This window comes from Danio aesculapii, chromosome 25 (genome assembly GCF_903798145.1).
Source record: "Danio aesculapii chromosome 25, fDanAes4.1, whole genome shotgun sequence".
Lineage (NCBI taxonomy): Eukaryota > Metazoa > Chordata > Actinopteri > Cypriniformes > Danionidae > Danio > Danio aesculapii.
In genome coordinates this window covers 18,123,715-18,144,896 of record NC_079459.1, presented here as the reverse complement: position 1 = coordinate 18,144,896, position 21,182 = coordinate 18,123,715, and the positions used below count along the sequence as shown (strand labels likewise).

The 21,182-nt window shown below is 36.2% G+C and overlaps 1 protein-coding gene across 4 annotated transcripts in view; it reads left to right on the top strand.

Moving 5' to 3' along the window:
* The window catches only part of dnm1l (dynamin 1-like), a 35,228-nt gene that overhangs the window by 7,794 nt on the left and 6,252 nt on the right, over positions 1 to 21,182 (top strand). The window contains exons 3-17 of one of the 4 annotated variants that reach the window (XM_056451694.1): positions 1,238 to 1,273; positions 1,741 to 1,787; positions 3,900 to 3,971; positions 5,856 to 5,942; positions 6,029 to 6,191; positions 6,340 to 6,460; positions 7,593 to 7,724; positions 7,809 to 8,015; positions 8,111 to 8,231; positions 12,140 to 12,295; positions 13,712 to 13,801; positions 13,894 to 13,986; positions 14,072 to 14,125; positions 14,323 to 14,394; positions 16,255 to 16,413. In XM_056451694.1, coding sequence (XP_056307669.1) covers positions 1,238 to 1,273; positions 1,741 to 1,787; positions 3,900 to 3,971; positions 5,856 to 5,942; positions 6,029 to 6,191; positions 6,340 to 6,460; positions 7,593 to 7,724; positions 7,809 to 8,015; positions 8,111 to 8,231; positions 12,140 to 12,295; positions 13,712 to 13,801; positions 13,894 to 13,986; positions 14,072 to 14,125; positions 14,323 to 14,394; positions 16,255 to 16,413 — 1,610 coding nt within the window. The remainder of the gene's footprint in view (positions 1 to 1,237; positions 1,274 to 1,740; positions 1,788 to 3,899; positions 3,972 to 5,855; positions 5,943 to 6,028; positions 6,192 to 6,339; positions 6,461 to 7,592; positions 7,725 to 7,808; positions 8,016 to 8,110; positions 8,232 to 12,139; positions 12,296 to 13,711; positions 13,802 to 13,893; positions 13,987 to 14,071; positions 14,126 to 14,322; positions 14,395 to 16,254; positions 16,414 to 21,182) is intronic. The other 3 variants (XM_056451695.1, XM_056451696.1, XM_056451697.1) reach the window with 3 other exon arrangements.

The window sequence follows — 21,182 nt, the reverse complement described above, 5'->3', positions numbered from 1 at the left end:
TATCCTCGCACTGCAGATGGTCTGTTTAACTGTTTTCTCACTAGTGAAGCTTTCAGTTTTTCTACTTACACAGTCCGCCATATAAATAGCAAATGCGCCATGGCACGGAGCAACTGACTCTTAAAGGCAGTGGGAGAAGAGACTCTGATTGGTTTATTCTCAAAACACACCCATAACTCATTTAGAAAATAAGCTCAACCCTGTTAGACCATGCGCCGTGGCGCAGAGCATATATTTCTGTCATTAAAATAGCAAAAGTGGAGTCGAACACGCCCTTAATGCTTTTGCGCCCTGTGCTTTTGACTTTGTGCCTCGATCGTCAAAATAGAGCCCAAGTTTATTATTTAGTCTTTATATTTTTGTTTCATATTTATTTTTTCAGTTTGTTTTAGTTTTACATTTACATACATTTAAACATACTGTATCTTTAAAATGATTTATTTATACAAATTGAAATGGGTTTTTTACTTTTCGATTTTGATTTTTGATTTTTCTTGTTTCATTTTGATTTTAGTTACAGTTTTAGTATTTTAGTTGTGAATTTTGTTTTTTATATATAAATTTTTATAAAATATTTTAAATATGTCTATACATTTTGGTTTATTTTTGTTTTAGTTTTTATTTTATTTTAATTTTTAGAAATAAATGCAAGTTTTATTTCTTGATAATTTTTTCATATTTATTACATGTTTACATTTAAGTAACTAAAGTTATTTAATTAATATATAATATTCTACTCTTCAGTTTCACATGATCCTTCAGAAATGTTTTAAATATGCTGGTTTGGTGCTCAATTAATATCAGTTCTTATTGGTATTATTGATTAGTAATGACTCTTATTATGCAGCTTTCACATTTTAAATCGATACAGTTCTGAAGTTTATTCAGAGGAATAAATTGTATGCATCAAAATAAAACAAATAATGAATATAATAGTTTAAATTGTAATCATTTTCTGCAACATTGCATTTTTACGACTATGACGAGCATAAACCTATTTCATAATATATATATATTTTTTGATTTTTGACCAGTATTTCATTCCTGTGAGCTGTTTAATTCAATAAAATATCTGAACTTCCACTATACGTGCAGAATCCAGTCCATAACAGTGAGTGGTGTGTTTCAGTTGAAGCTTTTAGCATGGGTGTCTCTGCATTTGTGTGCTACAACACTAGAGTCCTCTAAAGACTGCCGTGCTGCAGGCTAACCCTCTGTCATCTCTCTTTAAACACAGAACCCAATACCTGGAAAAATGGACGCCTTTACAAAGGTCTCCTTTTCCTTGTTCCTTGCCCGTTTGCTTATTTTGAGCAGTTTTTTGTTTTTCCTTCACCCTGCTTCCATGATTTGATTAAAAAGCTTTGGTTGTGCTGCCAATGCAATGCCTTCCTTTAAACAAACCCAAAATTTAGAGTTCAGTTTTGGTTTCAGTGGTGAGTATGAATGATTTTGGAGTTTACAATTCAATAACTCTCTAACTATGATCAGCTGCTATTTAAAAGTCAATGTAGGTTAGTGTATTAAGCTAAATAGGTTGTGCTACCCTTAATGCACTCCGCTTGTTTTTTGTTTTGTAGCAGTTTTTGTTTAATTTGCTGTAATGGTGCTTTTACAAAATAGAAATGATATTTTGTAAAATGCCTCTCCGGTCTAGTGGAGCAAACTCTTTGAAGAAAGTGAAATAGGTTGTAACTCAGCATTGTGTCATTGACAATGTTGGTCATTATTTTTCTACAGGAGTGGATGGAGAAGAGTGGGGGAAGTTTCTACACACCAAAAACAAGGTATGGAAAGCAGTAGACAATAGATGCTCAGAGAAAGAATTCACAATCAGCACCTGCTGAAGTCAAGCGCGGGTGACCCTGTGAGCTTTTTAGGCATTCATTTTCCATTTCACAATTCCAAATAAAAAGTGAATATTGTATATCCTTAATTTAATTTATATATGTAAAAGAAAATGTCATGAAAAAAAGTTCTAGGCCCTCACAATATACCATTTCAGCATTTATATAGTTTTAGTTTCGTATTTGACCATGAGCCACACTTCTCATAAAAAAATGTATTTTTTTATGTATACAAAAAAAAAATAAAAAAATGAATATGTGTAACTAGAAATCTATACATATTTCTTAACAGTTTTTGTCTTGTTTCTAGTACAAATATCAAAACATGTCACACAAACGTTTTAGAATCAGAAGTTAGCAGAGCAGAGATTAAGGCTTCGTTTAAGCATCCTAAAGGCAGATTTATACTTCTGAGTCAAGTGCACGCAGATGGTCTGGCGCAGCCTCCGCACGGTCACATAGCCCTCGCTGTGGCTGATGGTGACACTGACGCGCACCTCACGAAAAATTTAACAACAAGTCGCAACGACGTGTACCGCAGGCTCTGTGATTGGTCGGCTTGGTAGCGATGACCAGTGTGGCCGGTGCTGAGAGCTGCGAGCCCAATGGAGCGATTGTTTACAAGTGTCGAGTCCTATGAAGGAGCTCCATTAATGTTGTTGTACGTCTGCTGGTTCCTGCCTCTGAGTAAGCGAGTTTTGGCTACTTGTACGTTAAGGTAGCATTCAGGAAAAAAAAAAAAAACCCCAGCGAAGAAACTCGACACAGACGAACATAAAATCCTACTGCCAGCTAGCTTTTTGGAAGTGTTATTGCAGAGGACAGAAGTAGAAATGCACTGCTAGGCACAAGGCAGGTGCCATGGGTCACGCTGATCATTCGACGCAGAAGTATAAACCAGCCTTAAGGTGCTGATCACACCGAATATGCTTTTTGCATTGAGAGGTGCCTTTTTGGAATGATTTACTAACGGCCGTGAGCGTTGTGCACACTGCTTATGCGCCCTGCACGTCTTGCGTTTTAGCTGTTAAGCTCTGTGCACTCGCAGTTGAAAAAAGTCAACTCTGAGTGGAAAAATTGCATTACATTAGTCTTTTTCATTCTCCAATCAAATGAAAGCCTAGACGGGGTTTCTGTTGAGGTGACAGCAGCGTTTGTGTTGTCAAGACAACTATGAAGACTTTTGAAGATGGAGGAGAGACTTGCCGTTGCTGTTTGGAGATATCCAGCTGTATGAATCGCAAATCTTGAATATCACAATATTATTAATTTTGACATTATATTAGTATCAACAGCAACACTCTCGCACAATATGCAGCTTATTCAATCGCTTATTCAGTCCTTATTCAGCGGCATAAAAGGCGCACCGCGCTTCTTTTTTTCTTGTCAACAAAAAAGGCAGTAAAATTGGAACATAAAAGCGCGTTCGGTGTGATCGGCTCCAAAAACTGTTAATCTAATCACCAAACATGTCCAGTTTCACATCAGGAACGAACAAAGTGGTATCGATAATCTTTGTTACAGAAATACTGACTTAATGACTGTGTCCTTAACTTTCATAATTAGTTTATTTAAATTGTATTAATCGCTGTCAACACTGCCAATTTTACATTGTCCTGTTTTTTTGGGAGTATGCTATTGTATGTTGTTGTATTTTGCACTGTCTGTATTTTGCACTGTCTGGAGCCAGCATCTAAGCTTTTCACTCATCACAGCACACATGCTGCTGATGATGTGACAATAAAAGTAATTTGATTTGATATTCACACATGTGCACCCATACATAATGTCAAATATTTTACAGTTCGCACACATCTATTATTAGTCACTGTTGTGAGAGTGATGCTTGCTCTGGTCTTGTGAGCTGTTAACATCAGAGATTATCTGATTTGCAAAAAAATTCTTTTAACATCACCCACTCCTAACTCAAACTCAATAAACTCCTTTTAAATAGTTATTTGTAATTCATGGTTTGTTTGAGAAATTTGGCATTCTGTTAATCTCATGTTATTGATGTTTACCAAATGTTAATACTGTGTCTCTGTCTTTCAGATCTACACAGATTTTGATGAAATCAGGCAAGAAATTGAAAATGAAACAGAAAGAGTTTCTGGCAATAACAAGGTACAAAGTCATCTGATGTTTTTTGCACTCTGTACTGTATGTAGTGTACACTACTTTTCAAAACAACATGTGTATATACATATGTATGTACAGATTATAAATGATTGTAATGTATATTAATTATTTTGAGTATTATAACATTAAAGAGCCCCTATTATGCATTAAAAAGGGTCATATTTTACTCCAACAACGGTCTGATATGCATGCAAGGTCAAAAAACATGTTCAATGTCTTATAACATGCTTTTATTTTTACATAATTATCCCAACAACTCCCATATGATTCGTTCAGCGATTCATTTGATTCCAAACCCCTCCTTGGTGTGATGTTATCCTGCGCTGATTGGTCCTATTGCAGAGTGTATGTGTATGTGTGTATAGGGACGGGAAATGTCCTCGAGCTCGGGATGCCCTGAAGTGCTACTGCACCATATGTCAGTGCGCTAACCACTAGGCTATTGCGCCGACTATTATTTTAATTATTAACATTAGAATTTAAAATACAGAGTGAAATATTTCTCAGTATTAAAGAACTGACCCTCCCATACTATGGTTGGGTCGATAGAAGATGCCATCGTTCATTGCCAATGGCCGATAGACATCACAATGCTGAGCCGGCATTGCAATCCTCCGCCCCGCCCCCGTCGCACCACCAACCCGCTCGTTAAAAATACACTTAGGCCCCGTTTACACTAATTTGTCCAAGTTTTAAAATGAAACTAATGAAAACGATCCACGTCCACACTGGTGTTTGATCTAGCATTTCTGAAAAGCCCTTTTTCCACACTATAACGCTGAAAACGCACATCTCGTGACCACACACACACTCTGTCAAGCATCTAGCATACGCACACATCTGAGCTCCAGGCAGTCAGCAGGTGCTTTGAGCACAAAACCCCAGAGAGCAGTGCTCGTCTGATGTACGTACCGCTGGATCTCATCTCACTCTAGTTGTTAAACGTGATATTTGATTAATCTTGTCTCCATCTAATGACTCTTCGATCTTTTAAATCTGTCAGGTAACGTCTATTCACGTTAAGATCTTCAATCTTTTGCTTTCACGCTTGTACTTAGTCATTTTTGCGAAAACCTCAGATACTGTTGGTTGGTTCCTGTTGGTTGTGCATTTTTTTTACCAACCAAGTTTGTCAACACCATTATAACGACACTGAAAAAGTGATTGACAGGTGGTAATTTGTGCGTAACTTATCTTTATTTGTTTATGATTTGGTTATGGGTAAAACAAAGACCATGTGGGTCAGATAGTTGAAACGGTAGGGTAAAAATCATTAATTCATTATGAACTGATTAATTATTCATAAATAATTAATTCACCGCCACCTACGATGATGCCAATGTCTATCGCGATGTTTTGCATTACACATCGTACGATGCCAAATTGAATGACATCGCCCAACCCTACCACACACATCATGTTTTGACCTCCTCCAGGGGGTATCAAGCGTTAATTTGGGTGGGTCAGTCCCCCCAAAACACCCCTGTAATTCGCACCCTGTATATAATCCAAAAAACATAAAAGATTAGCATTCATTAAGGATTCAGAAAAATAGAAATATGTTATCATAACAAATGACTCTAAAGACTGGAATGATAATGATGTTGAAATTTCATCTTTGTCATCACCGCATTATTATGTTCTGAATTATGTTTTAAAATTTATTAAAATAGAAAACTATTATTTTAAGTTGGTAAAATATTAATGTTTTTGCTTTGTTTTTGCTCAAATAAATACAGCCGCTGGGAAGAAATGTGACTCTTTTTAGCAGCATTAAAAATCAAAACAGTGTTACTGTTTTCTTTTTTTTAAGCTCTGCATTTCAACCAAACAGAATATCTTAAATCCCTCTTGTCATTTTTTTCTTAGGGCATCAGTGATGAGCCCATACACCTGAAAATCTTCTCTCCACATGTTGTCAACCTCACGCTGGTGGATCTGCCCGGCATCACAAAGGTCTTTTATTCAATAGTGTAACCTTGCTTGTTTGAATATTCATTTTGAGCATTTTTTGATGCTGACACTGATATATTCACGTTCAGGTCCCGGTGGGAGACCAGCCCAAAGACATTGAGTTGCAGATTCGTGAACTGATCCTAAAATACATCAGCAATCCAAACAGCATCATTTTAGCAGTCACTGCGGCCAACACAGACATGGCCACGTCTGAAGCCCTGAAAGTAGCCCGTGAGGTGGATCCAGATGGTCAGCACATTTACACTTCTTTTGCTGCATAATTTTTGCACACAATGTCTGTGTCTTTTTGTTTGTGCAATGTGATGGTTTTTTTCGCATAGCTGTGTGATGCAGATTTTCTTTGAAACGCTGCACTTTTTCCATTTTGTACTGTTAGGTCGCAGAACGCTGGCTGTGGTGACTAAACTAGATCTGATGGATGCCGGAACTGACGCAATGGATGTACTGATGGGCAGAGTCATTCCTGTCAAACTAGGACTGATTGGAGTGGTCAACAGGTAAAAAAAAAAAGAACTATAATTGTTTTCAATATTATAAATATGTTAAATTATTACATATTAACAGATGACAGTAATTAAATTCTAGTAATAAATAGCATATATATTTTTATTACTTTTCACATATTATCAGTTCATATGTATTATAAAATATAATGTAAATCTAGTATAAATGGAAAAATTATAAACGATGGATATAGATAAGGGACGTACAGCAGATGTCTCAGGATACGCTCTGATACTATTTAAATATGTTTAATATTACATTTAATACTTTAATATATGATAAAAAAATTTATATATAATACAATTATATTAAATATTGATACAAAATTTGTTAATAGTACAATAATGTATATTAATGGAATATTACAAAAATACAGTGTGTATGTATGTGTGTCTATATATATATATATATATATATATATATATATATATATTTATATATATATATACACAACATACAAAAAAAAGATATTGAATGTCACTTACCCACTTACCTGTTTAATAATGATTTGTTCAGCTTTAGTTTGAAACGTACGCTGAAAAAAGGCTGTTTTTCTTCAAATAAGGATTTAGAATGCACTCTCTGTCGCCATCTTGTGGCAGAACGTCAACCATTTTTGCTCTGCTCAGTATAGGAGGCTGGCCAAAATTATGAATAATTAATATAGGCACTATCTGTGTAAATAAACTGCGTAATTGCAATCTAAACAAGTTCATTCTTGCCTAAAAAAGCCTCAAAGGTACATTATGTTGTCCAACAGCAGCAATATTTGTCAAACTGTAGTCCTCTGCTTGCCACTCTTGTGGGCAGAGTAATACACAAGGGTGCAGAGGCTGTAAGAGTGCTGATATTACCTTAATATCGCATGGCTATTAGCCAATCAGATTCAAGAACCAGACAGAACTGTTGTATAAAATTTTACTTTTTTAATATTTAAAAAGAATGCACACACAGATTGTAACAGGTTATTCAAAACTGCATTATGCACACACATGTAATACACATGTAACACATGCACACACATTATGTGCACACATTTTAATATATAATAAATTATTTTAATGAATAAACTTGCATACAAGGAGATCTTTTTTGTATTAAATCTGACAAAATGTCTCAATATAGGAGTCAGCTGGACATCAATAATAAGAAAAGTGTGGCAGACTCTATTCGTGATGAACATGGTTTCCTGCAGAAGAAATACCCTTCCCTCGCCAACAGAAACGGGACTAAATATCTGGCCAGAACATTGAACAGGTGGAAGTTTACATCCGAAGCATCTCTTTTTAGTGGTGACGAGCTCATGCATTTACACTACTAAACTCCTGTTCTTTCCTTCAGGTTATTGATGCATCACATAAGGGACTGTTTACCTGAGCTGAAGACCCGTATCAACGTTCTGTCAGCCCAGTATCAGTCTCTGCTCAGCAGTTATGGAGAGCCGGTGGAGGACATGAGTGCCACACTGCTGCAGCTCATCACAAAGTTCGCCACAGAGTATTGTAACACTATTGAAGGAACGGCCAAATACATTGAAACCGCTGAACTGTTAGTTTTCCTTTTCTTTCAGCTACTGAGTTAAAACTATTTGATATGAAGTGTGTTAGTACAGCTAGTGCTAACCACGGGTGCTATTTTTTCAGGTGTGGTGGAGCCAGAATTTGTTATATTTTCCATGAGACGTTTGGTAGGACACTGGAATCGGTCGACCCTCTTGGTGGACTAACAACTATAGATGTGCTTACAGCTATTAGGAACGCTACGGTAGGTTGTGTACTGATATATATATATATATATATATATATATATATATATATATATATATATATATATATATATATATATATATATATATATATATATATATATTTATATATTTTTTTTTATCTCCTACAGTGGTGATAAAAATTAGACGTCTACACATCTACACTAATCTGAATAAATTTTGAAACGGCGTTTTCATCTAAAAATGCTCATTTTGTTTTTCATTTTTCTCATCATCCACACTAAAATGACAGTAACGGCTTTTGTTCATGTACACACAGACGTGAGACACTTTTACCTGCATCATATCCCCCTGGTATTTATTCACTTTCTGTCTATTTAAAATGCTGCAACTGTCGTCTCCTGCCGTTGAACAATAACTCTCAGAAAACATTTTGTGTTCTTTGAAGAGAGGCAATATGGATTCACATGGGGCTTCAGCATCAATGCTTGACGGAGGGCGTGTCTGAAGTTGGGGCTGACACTATTGTCATAGCAGCATCAGCCAGTGAAATTAGTTTGCAATCCGCTACTGTCTATGCTGGTGTATTTGCATAAAGCAATCTGATTGGCTGATGCTTCAGTTAGTGCTTAAAAAGCTGACACCCCATTCACACGAGTTGTCGGCGTCAAAGGCTTCCCATTCACTTTGAATGGGTGTCATGAAGCGTTGCCGAACTGAATTGTGGATCCATTGGTGGCACTTCTGTGGTGTTGCTCCCTGCAGAACTTTTCAAGTGCCAACGGAAGCATCAGCTAATCAGATCGCTTTATGCAAATACCCCAGCTCAAAAAGTAGCCTATTACAGTCTAATTTCATTGGCTAACGCTGCTATGACAGTCACGTAAGCCCCAACATCAGACACGCCCCCCGTCAAGTGTTGACGCTGAAGCCCGTGTGAATCGAGCGTGAGAAATTCCCAACTTCTGTAGCAAGCAACTTTTTTTTTCCGGCGGCGCCGACGAATCCACTATTCAGTTTGGCAATGATTGACGTCACCCATTCAAAGTGAGGGAAACCATTGAAACTGATGCCCCATGTGACTGGGGTGTGACATCAATCTTTAATAAAGCGGTCAAAACGGACAGCACATAAAACGTCTGCTTTTCAGTGTCGTCCACCATGTTAGCTGAATTGGTCACATGACTAAAATGCGTCATCTTTTTCGAAAGCATCCGTTTTCATAGTACATACTGCAACATGAAAACTGCGTTTTCAGATTTATCCGTTTTGGACAGCATTTTCACAAAGATACGCTTTCATTTCCTCATGGCCCGCTTCTACTGAGTGGTACGGTATGGTGCGGTTTGGTACGCTTTTATGGCTGTTTCCACTGTAAAAGGGTATCTAAAAGCGAACCGTACCACTTTTTGGTCACCCTTTGCACAAAAAAAGGGTACCAAAAGGTGTAGCTAGACGCATAGCTGTACGCTATTGGTTTACAGAGATGCGTCACTCGCAAAAGCAGGAGAATGAAAACAAAGGAAGCGCCATTTTTAAAAACATAGCCGAGACATTACACCATAATAATACATACATATAATAACAAGCCATGGTTGACCCGAGTTCAAACAAACCTTGTCATTGTCTTGATGAACAGCCACAAAGCCAAGAAGAACAAAATTTGCTGTGTCCTGTTGTTGTTTTACGAGGTCATCTAAAAGTGCAGGCGGTTTCACTTTCTCCAGAGAGCTTGCTGCGCGTCTATATTTGAAATAATGAACTTCTTTAGCTTATATTAATAAGCTGCGCGTGATTATTGAAGCGTGTCTGATATCCGATCCTTTCAGAAAGGGACAAACGTGAAAGTGAAGCATGAAAAAATAAAGGAGAAGTCTAAAAAATGGCAGCAAATGATGCTTTCTGCAACATAAAAAATGAACAAACTGCCATGTTTAACTATTATCATCACCTTTTGGACTATTACGAACACGGAATGACGCAATTACTTTCTAACAAGAGGCTACATGTGCTGCTGAAGATTAAAGACACATATAAGAGGTTTGCTCTGACTGTGGGCTATATTTCGTGTAGTTTTTGAACCCAAATAAGAACTAAATGTATGTTGTGTGTAGTTTTTCTGTAAGTGGTAGCATATTGGTGACTGTAAGGGTCTGTATGACTTCATATATGTTGCATTTATTTATTTTATATAATTGCAGACGTTACAGTAGCACTGATTCATTGATCTGCAGTTATAATCAAATTATGTTCATAGAAAGGTTAGTAATGAACATTTATGGACAAGTATTCATGTGTATAAAGCATCGGTTTTGTGAGAAGTGCTTCTCATATGATATGTGAGCGACCTGTACAGCTTTACTGTGACATTTCCTCGAGTAAAAATGACATTGTCTGAAACTTTCTGACGAACACCATCCCCACCAAAAGGGTACCCTTTTGGCAGTGGAAACGCAAGCCTGATCAAGTTGACCTGTTCCGACCCATACCATACCGTACTGTACCTCTCAGTGGATATAGGCCATAAAAATGCTGTCTCAGTGTGGACTGAAGGACAAAACGGTGAGAAAAATATGCATTTATACAAACATATAAGTGTGCCTTTTTTAACGTTAGTCTATTAACATTAGATTTTATTTTATTTTTTATTTTTATTTCATTACTTAAAGAAATAAAGTTCAAAATTTAAGGGAATTTCTGTTGTGCCTGTACCATGCTAGTGTTTTACTAAATAACCAAGGCACTTCACCAAAAACCCCTGAACTTGTGGAAAACTAAGTAATCAAACTTTGAAAACAGCAATTATGGTTGCACAAAAGAAAGATTACAACTTAAATTTACAAAAAAATTACAACACAAGACATCTCTATTCTCTCTCAGGACATTACTAGTCTCACACTGACATCACACACACTAAATGTATGTACAAAACTTGAATATTACATAAAAGATTTGCGAATAAAGCACCATTTCCATCCAATGAGTCAAAGAGAAAAAAATTGTCACCTTTTGATTAACTTACGCCAAATATCAAAAAGAAAAACGGCGGTAGTAGAAACTGCCTGAGTTGTTTGCTTTTTTTTTTTCTAGCTCGTCTATTACACTTAAGAAGACAATGCTGACATCCACTGAACACATGATTGCGTTTGGTGGGTTTAGACGCAAGACAGTTTTAGAGGAAATTAATATAAAAATAATGATACTGAAAAGTCTAGGGCATTTTTGAATGACCAAAACAACATTTCAAATACTTTTTGTGTCCCATCACACACATTTTTATCATCACATAATAACAAATTACTCTTATAATAACAAATTATTAACACTCTAATAACAAAATCACATAGTGGATTTATTTATTTTTTCGTTAAGTGTTTCCATTGTTGTTTATGTGCATATTTTTCTTATCAAAGTTTATCCTACTCATTTTTACTACCTACTTATTTTTGCATTATCGCATAAAAATGCTTGATGGAGATGCCAAGATGTGCATACATTTTGAAAATGGCAATAAAAAAAAGCGTGTTTTCAAAATGTATACACATCTTGGCGTCTCCAAGCATTTCTGATGCGATTAATCCAAAAATAAGCAGATGGAAGCATAGCTATAGACTGCACTCTGCAGTGCTCTGCATTGTGCCATGATCAGCTGAAAGACTGCAGCTTTCTATTTTAGCACAAGTCCTCTGAGAGTCCTTTAAATATTAGAGTGACTTAAAAAGGCTCTTGTGTGACACCATATAGGAAGATAACAGAGCCCAGCAATTTCAGATGTACACAGACAAGTCAAAGATATTATGATAACGTCTGCCTTATATACTATGGAATCCCTGAAGGTGCCTTGTGGTGGACATTAGTAGCAAGTCTTTCAAATGCTCTAGGTTGCAAGGTCAAGCCAGTGTCAAGAGTTTGTGTTGATGGTAATGTAGTTGTTGTGTTTGTTCAGGGTCCACGTCCTGCTCTGTTCGTGCCTGAGGTGTCGTTCGAGCTGCTGGTGAAGAGGCAGGTGAAGCGTCTGGAGGAGCCCAGTCTGCGTTGTGTAGAGCTTGTGCACGAGGAGATGCAGAGGATCATTCAGCACTGCAGTAACTACAGCACTCAGGTACACTGCACACATTGAATAAGTGCTTCAACGTTCTGTTTTTCCCCTCACAGAATTTGTTTTCTAACTGCTATAATTATACGGCTTGTTATGAAGCACATTGGTAGGGCCAGACAGAATCTGCTGACATTTTTTGCTATTTCTGTTGAGAAAATCTGCGGATTCCTGCAGAAATGTTTTTTGAGTATCATAACTAAAAACGTAATATATGAAATAAAAAATAATAACTTTTTAAATTTTATTTAATATTTACAATCTCAATCCCATTAGATCCACTCATTTGGTAAACAAAGCAAGTCTGTCATATAATATCTCTACTAAAAGACAGAAAATATTACTTGACAAACTGTATTGTAAATAAATCCTATGAACATTTTAATGTGTGTCAGTAATATTACTGAAATTAATTTAAAAACTGATTAGATATAAATTTACACAAGTAAATAAATACTCAATGATGGGCTAAAAATCTGTGGATTTCTGTGCGCGCAGAGACCTTGTGGGCCTACACATCAGTTAAGATGTTTACATCAAGAACTATAAAAAAGGTTTTCTTTATTGTTGTTATTATTATTATTATCAGTATTATTATATAAAAATCAACATTGTTGTGATTTTTAAAAAATCATATATTTATTAATTCTACTTATTATTATTATTATTATTATTATTATTATCTACTAGTACTGTTACTGTAGTTGTCATTGTTGTAGTTTTTCGGAGTTTATTATTACAAATGTTATTGTTTTTAATAAAGTTTATCAGTTTAAATTTTCTAAGGTTGTTTTTATTAGTAATAAGTTTTATATAGTTGCAACAACATTAAAGTTTTTTTTATTTAATTAATTTTTTTAGTAAATATACCGCTTTATTATCACTGCTACTACATTATAGATGGATACATAAATAAATGAAAGGACGAACAGATAGACAGACTTTGTTTTTTTTAAACCATTGTAATTTTATCAGCATTGTTTTATTTTACCAATAGGGTGTTAATTTTTAATATGGCTTTATCAACATTTCTATTTTATTTGTTTTTGTTCTGTTAAAATATTATTATATTTATCTGCATTGTTGTTTAGGTATTGTGGTCTATTATTGTTGTAAAATAGTAGCAATATATATATATATATATATATATATATATATATATATATATATATATATATATATATATATATATATATATATATATATATATATATATATATATATATATATATATATATATATATATATATATATATATATATATATATATATATATATATATATATATATATATATATATATATATATATATATATATTTTTTTTTTTTTTTTTTTTTTTTTTTTTTTTTTTTTTTTTTTAAATGGCTATACTGAGATCATAAAGCTATATTTAGATAACTTTCTCCTTTTGATTTGACTAGGAGTTGCTTAGGTTTCCAAAGCTCCATGATGCCATAGTAGAAGTGGTCACGTCTCTGCTCAGGAAGAGGCTCCCAGTCACCAATGAGATGGTTTGTCTTTTTCTCTTTATAATTTGAAGCATTATTGAGCAGCTTAAGTGCGTATATTTCTTTTCCAAAGCCACATTTGCACTCTGTTCCAGGTTCACAATCTTGTGGCGATTGAGTTGGCTTATATCAACACCAAACACCCAGACTTTGCGGATGCTTGTGGGCTCATGAACAACAACATTGAGGTTTACAGACATTTTCATAATGATGTTTTCGCTAAAATGTACCAAATGAAAAATATTTAGAGTGTGAAATTGATTTTCATAACAGGAGCAGAGACGTAACCGAATGAGAGAGCTTCCTACGGCTGTGCCTCGTGATAAGGTATGACATTTAAGTTAATATTGATTGTTGTGTTTTCTTACAGGAAAAAAAGTGACTGCCCGCCTCTGCTATTTAGTTTTTTATTTCACAAATCAAACCTTGCAACTTTTCCCCTTCTTTTTTCTTAGAGTTAGTCTAAAATATTCTGCTTTCCTCTCTAGCTGACTAGTTTCTTGTCTTCCTGTGTCTCTCTGTAGTCTTTAAAAGGTCCTGGTGGGCAGTCAATGTCGCCCACTGATCAACAGTCTGCTGAGGGCGATGGCCCTAAGGTGTGTTTCGCCCCCTGTGTGGCGGGGCAAAGCATGGAGTTGATTTTCTATCAAACTCTTATAACCCCCAACTGCATGATCACCAACCACTAAACTGACAGCAGATCACGCTTTTGCTGGGCAGTTTCAGTTTTACTGATCAGGACTTTCTCAAACCTCTGTTGTGTGTTTGCTGGGTTGATTTGAAGACCCTCAGCAACTGCAAGTGTGATTTTTGCAGTTGTGTCTTTTCAGTTTGTGGCCACAATTGGTGTTTTATGTGTGAACTAATGTGTCTGGAAAATTGAATACACTGTGAAATATGTCACTTCTGTTGTATTGGTGTTATCTAGTATCGTTTCTAAGAATTTGACGACTATACTGACAACCAAACAATTTTTTTTTGTTACCGGCCAACCCCTGTGCTTTAATACTAAGGATATGAAAGCCTACTGTTGATTTGTGACCAATAATCGTTACTTATTTATTAAGAAATACGGCAGATGTTGCTTGTTATATTGTGAAAAGTTATTGTTATTGTTTTTAATTTAGAATCAAATAAGCTCAAAAGATATTTATTGTACCCCAATTTTTGTTTAATGGAGAGAAGATTTTTTTCAACACATTTCTAATCATAATAGTTTTAATAACTCATTTCTAATAACTGATTTATTTTATCTAGACAAAAGGAATTTGTCAAGTTATTGTATAATGATAGTTTGTTCTGTAGACTATCAAAAAATATATAGCTTAAAGGGGCTAATAGTTTTGACCTTAAAATGGTTTTTAAAAAATTAACAACTGCTTTTATTCTAGCCAAAATAAAACAAATAAGACTTTCTCCAGAAGAAAAAATATTATCAGACATACTGTTGAAAATTTCCAAACAAATTTAAATATTAGTTAAAGATAACACAAGTAAACACAAGCTGTTTTGAAATTAAGTTTTTATTAATAAGGGAAAACAAAATATAAAATAGTCCTGTGTGCAAAAGATTTTGGCACCCCATTAAAACAGAACTCTGGAAACATAAATCTATCGCACCCGAATTCAATTTCTCTAGCTACATTCAGGCCTGATTACTGCATTTCACATAACACAACACATGTTCACAATCAAGAAACACTTAAATAGGAACTTTCTGACAAAATGAAGTATACTAAAAGATCTTCAAAAGCTAGACATCATGCCGAGATAAGAATAAGGAATCAGAAAGAGAGCAAACACTTTTTCACACCACTGTATATACTACAGCACGAATAACTGTTTAACATTGTACATAAGGTTACATTACTTAATGTTTTTTATCAACATGAACAATGAAATCACATTAAAAATACCATCAAACAAAGCATTAGTACATGTTTAATTTAACAGTAATTGTTCATCCAGTGAACATGAAATAATAGAACCCAGTATTCTTGTTATGCTACAAACCAGTTTTGAATTTCAGTAGTTCTTTTGCAGAAATATAACAAAATATGACACTTCTCCTGAAACTGTACAAGTCATGCTCAATAAGTTTCACTATAAACATTAGAACCAGTGTTTTGATCCATCTTCACTTAAATGCAAGTTTTTCAAATTAAAACAAGGTCTTAAGCATTTCCAAAAGTCTCTACATTTGAGGATCCAAAAACTGGAAAGTGTTCTACACACTAGCGTAAATGTATCCTCTATGTGCTCTCAGTTTATTCTGTCTTTACACTTTTGATGGCGATTAAACTATTAATTACATGAGCTGAGATCATTTATTTGACTGTCTGACATATTTTACCTCTAAGAGGAATACATAAAACACCAATGGACTGCATGGCGTGGTACAGAAAACACAAGTGGGCGCTCAGTAGTGTCGTGTTGTTTTTGTTTGTGTGTCTCAGATGGCTGGAGGAGCTCAAGCGGAGCAGGAAGGAGGAACGGGGACCTGGAGAGGCATGTTGAAAAAGGGAGATGAAGGCCAGGGTGAGGAAAAGACCAAACTACAAAGCTCCATCCCAGCCAGCCCTCAGAAGGGGCACGCGGTGAACCTACTCGATGTGGTAAGGATGGGTGTCGTGACATGTTTTTTTCTACCTTAGTGTGTGAACTTTCAAGTGTTTCTGCTAGGTTTCCCTAATATAATAAATACACAGCTTTCTATCTACATACAGTTGAAGTCAGAATTATTAGCTCTTTTATGAAATATTTCCTAAATGATGTTTAACTGAGCAAGGAAATTTTCACAGTATTTCCTACAATATTTTTTCTTCTGGAGAAAGCCCTATTTGTTTTATTTCGGCTAGATTATAAGCATTTTTTAAATATTATTAGCCCTCTTAAGCAATATTTTTCGACTGTCTACAGAACAATCCACCGTTCCACAATGACTTGCCTAATTACCCTAACTTACCTAATTAACCTAGTTAAGCCTTTAAATATCACTTTAAGCTGAATGCTAATATCTTGAAACAAATCTAGTAAAATATTATGTAGCCCACACTCTCAGAAAAAATGGTACAATATTGTACTAAAGAAGGTACAAACTCTTGTCACTGGGGCAGTACCGTTTTATGGAACAGAATTGTACCTTAAGACAAAGAAACAAATTTGTACCTTTGCAGTTTGTACCTTTTTAAGGACATGATTTGTACCATGGAAAACCAAAATGTACCTTTTTGTTTTTAAAACCTGCAAATACAATATTGTACCTTCACCAAAGCAACAAATTTGATTCATGAAGGTACCACTACAGTGACAAGACACTTTGTACCTTAACTGTGTCAAATGTGTTCCTTCAAGAACTATTTAAAGGCATTTTGCTATATCCAAACTGCGTCAATTTATTTTCAGTAAATATAAAACTTCAGATACATTTTTAAACAATGTTTTTTTTTTTTTTTTTTTTTTTTTTTTTGTGTAAATGCACCTATTACAATATTTTCCTATTACAATAAAGTATAAAATACTTTAACATAAATCAAAAGATTTATTTTTTGCTAAACATTTGACATCACTTTTCACAAAAATGTTACAGAAATCCATTCTCCTGTGTACAATATAAAACTTTTTTTTTTCTAATTTTCACACAATACCTTTGTAATCACTTAAAAGTTCATTTAATTTTTCTTAATAATAAAATAGAAATAGAATTATGTAAAAGTAATGTAATGAGATTGGCACAATGTTTATTTACTTTTACAATACTGAAATGTCTGCTTGAACACTTTGAATATGCAGGACTTTTGCCAGTTCACGTGCAAAGTGGAATGCAAACTCCAAAAGGTGTGGATATCAATAATGAAAAAGTATTCATCAGAAAATGCTTAACAAATGTTTATTAAAGTTGCATTAAATGTTTAGTTTTCAATACCTACAGTTTTACCAGTTGTTTTGTTTTATAGAACTTAATAATGAATGTTTATGAGTTTCTTTAAACATATGCTTTTAAATGATGATTCCTGTTTTAATATGGAAATTATTCATAAAATCACTTCGCCTTTCTAGTAATATTTTTATAGATATTGTAAAAATAAAGGAGTTGTCCAACACTTATGTACCTTTTTAATGAGAACAATTGTGTACCTTCATTTCAATTGTACCATAAAAGGTACAGAACAGTGTCATAGGAGGTCTTTTCTGTACCCATTTAAGGTACAACTTTTACAAAGGTACAAAACTGTTCCTTAATGAACATTTGTACCTCCGTGTACCTTTTTTCTGAGAGTGTACTGTCATCATGACAAAGATAAAAGAATCAGCTATTAGAAATTAGTTATTAAAAATATTATGTTTAAAAATGTGTTGAAAAAACCTTCTTTCCGTTAAACAGAAATTGGGGAAAAAATATACCAGCAGGCTAATAATTCCAGAGGGATAATAATTCTGACTACATCTGTATACTTGCAGTCCATTTACATTGACATTTAAATGAGTACCATTGCATGACAGTTGTTGCGACACAGTATTTCTACCCAGCACAAAATGGAAGCCCAAAATGGAAAAACTGCTCCATACAGAGGATTTTGTTTTGTCATTGTTGCTTTTCTGGCTTGGTGTATTAAGGGCCGGCTTGGACACATCAAGCCGACAGTCAGCCATTGGGTTTGTCAGGAGTCATTTAGCATCAATCTGGCTAGTTGGTTTAGTTTGTTCTACACGTCCCCTCTCGTTGTTGCGTTAGATTGAGTTGGTCAGATACAGCATGTTGAATCAGCACTCTGATTGGTTATTCCATCACAAATCAGAGTGCTAGATCAAAAAATGAAGTGATGTAGCAAGTAAACTATTCAAGTTAAGAAGGAACCCAAAGAGGTTGGCTGTAATTTTGCTACATTTCTCAAATATTTGCAAACAATATGGATTATTAGATTATTAATGCGGAAAAGACATCCTCTCACAAAGGCACAAGAACATGCACTCTTGTTTAGTTGGCTGCCATCCATTTAGTGTGTTCACAGGCAGCTTTTTGATCCAGAGGTAAGCCAACGCAAAGCGACGACACAGTTGGCTTTTTCTGGCACTAGCTGTTTGGCATCGGCTTAGTGTGTCCTTAAGAGGCAGATTTAATTGTAAGATTTGTTATCATGTTGAATATGCACAATAGGGTTGTCACGATACTGGAATTCAATACCAATCGGTACTTGAAATTTTAAAGACGTCCATTTCCCGCGGAAATTTAAGCGCTGTTGAGGACGTTCTTAAACAGCGCTGATTTGACATTGTGTTCACGTGCTTAACAGAAAAGACTGTGATTGGCCGTGAAGGTCATTGTTTCACCGAACTCATCACTGTTTACTGAGTGTAACCACAGATACAGGGACACTGGAGCGTTTATAAAGCCGCAGTTCATCAGCCTATCGCTCTTATGTCGACAAATCATTTGGTCGATGTGACTTTGAAATGCTCCAGTGTCCCTGTACCTGTGGTTACACTCCGTAATGACCTTCATGGCCAATCACAGTCATTTCTGCTGAGCACGTGAATGGCAAATCAGCGCTGTTTAAGAACATGCTTCACAGCGATTAAATGTTCGCTGGAAATGAACGTTTTTAAAATGTCAGTACCGATTAGTCTCTCCAGTTTCTGCAATTTTGCGGTATTATTCCTGCTCATTTCGGGTCTGTTCGTACAGAACAGCAGTGCCTTTACATCGTACACCCGACAGGACATCTTGGATATTGGTTTGTGCACTCCGGACAGTTTTATTAACAATCTTCGACTCATCCCTGAGATCGCCAGAACACCCGGGACTCACAGCCCTACACGGCCGGGCGGAAGTGCTCGAAGGCGGCGCAGAGAACGTAAACAAAGACGGGGGAAGCGCGGCGGGCTAAGAGCTAAGCTAAAGCTAACACCACACCGGCTCTCTTTACCCAGCATCTTTCTCGCCAATGTACGGTCACTGGTGAACAAAATGGATGAGATTCGACTGCGCATCAACCACAGCAAAAGATTATGGAACTGTAATGTCATGATTTTCACAGAAACATGGCTAAACAGCGGGATACCAGACAACGCTATATCGCTAACGGAGCATCAAACATTCCGAGCAGACAGAACGGCGGATGACTCCGGTAAGACCAGAGGCGGAGGATTATGCATTTATATTAACAAAGCTTGGTGCACAAACTCTGTCGTCGTTGGGAGACATTGCTCTGTTAACCTGGAATTTCTAATGGTTAAATGTAGACCGTTTTATCTGCCACGGGAGTTCACCTCCACCATAATAACTGCTGCTTATATCCCTCCCGACGCTGATGCCAAGCTTGCTATAAATGAACTTCATGCAGCCATCAGCAAACAACAGACTGCTCACCCGGAGGCTGCTTTTATTGTTGCGGGGGATTTTAATCACTCAAACTTAAAGACAGTGCTCCCCAAATTCCATCAGAACATTTTCTGCCACACAAGGGGAAACAAAACTTTAGACCAAGTTTACACAAACATGGCTGAAGCATATGCTGTGACCCCCCCTCCCCCACTTGGGTCAATCAGATCACCTTTGTTTGTTTCTCACCCCCAAATACTCACCCATCGTCAACCGTGTGAAGCCATCAGTAAGGACCATCAAAGTGTGGCCAGCGGGGGTGGACTCCACACTCCAGGACAGGTTTGAACACACAGACTGGAGTATGTTTGCTTTCCAGGCCACATGTGGCTCTCACACAGACATTGACAGTTACACTTCCTCTGTTCTGGAATATATCAACACCACCATAGACAGTGTTACAACCCAGAAACAGATCACCACATACCCAAATCAAAAGCCATGGATGAACAAGGAGGTGCGCCTCATGCTGAAGGCACGCAACACTGCATTCAGATCAGGGGATGCACAGGCCTACAGCACTTCCAGGGCTAATCTGAAGAGGGGCATCAAAAAGGCCAAGCACTGCTACAAGCTAAAGCTAGAGGAGCACTTTTCCAACTCTGATCCTCGGCGCATGTGGCAGGGCATCCAGGCCATCAGCAACTACAAACCCAGCCAGTCCACACCCACAGCCACAAATGTCTACTTCCTGAACGAGCTAAATGACTTTTATGCCCGCTTTGAAAGAGACAATACAGAACCCTACACCAGGAACACTACCTCAACCGACCACTCACCTATCACACTCACCTCCTCAGAAGTCTACACTGCACTGAGTCGGATCAATGTGCGTAAGGCTGCTGGACCAGACGGTATTCCTGGGCGCGTCCTCAAAGCATGTGCAGAACAGCTCGCTGGGGTGTTCACAGACATTTTCAACCTGTCGCTTAACCTAGCAACTGTGCCAACATGCTTTAAAACCACCTCTATTGTGCCGGTGCCCAAACACTCCAGCCCAAC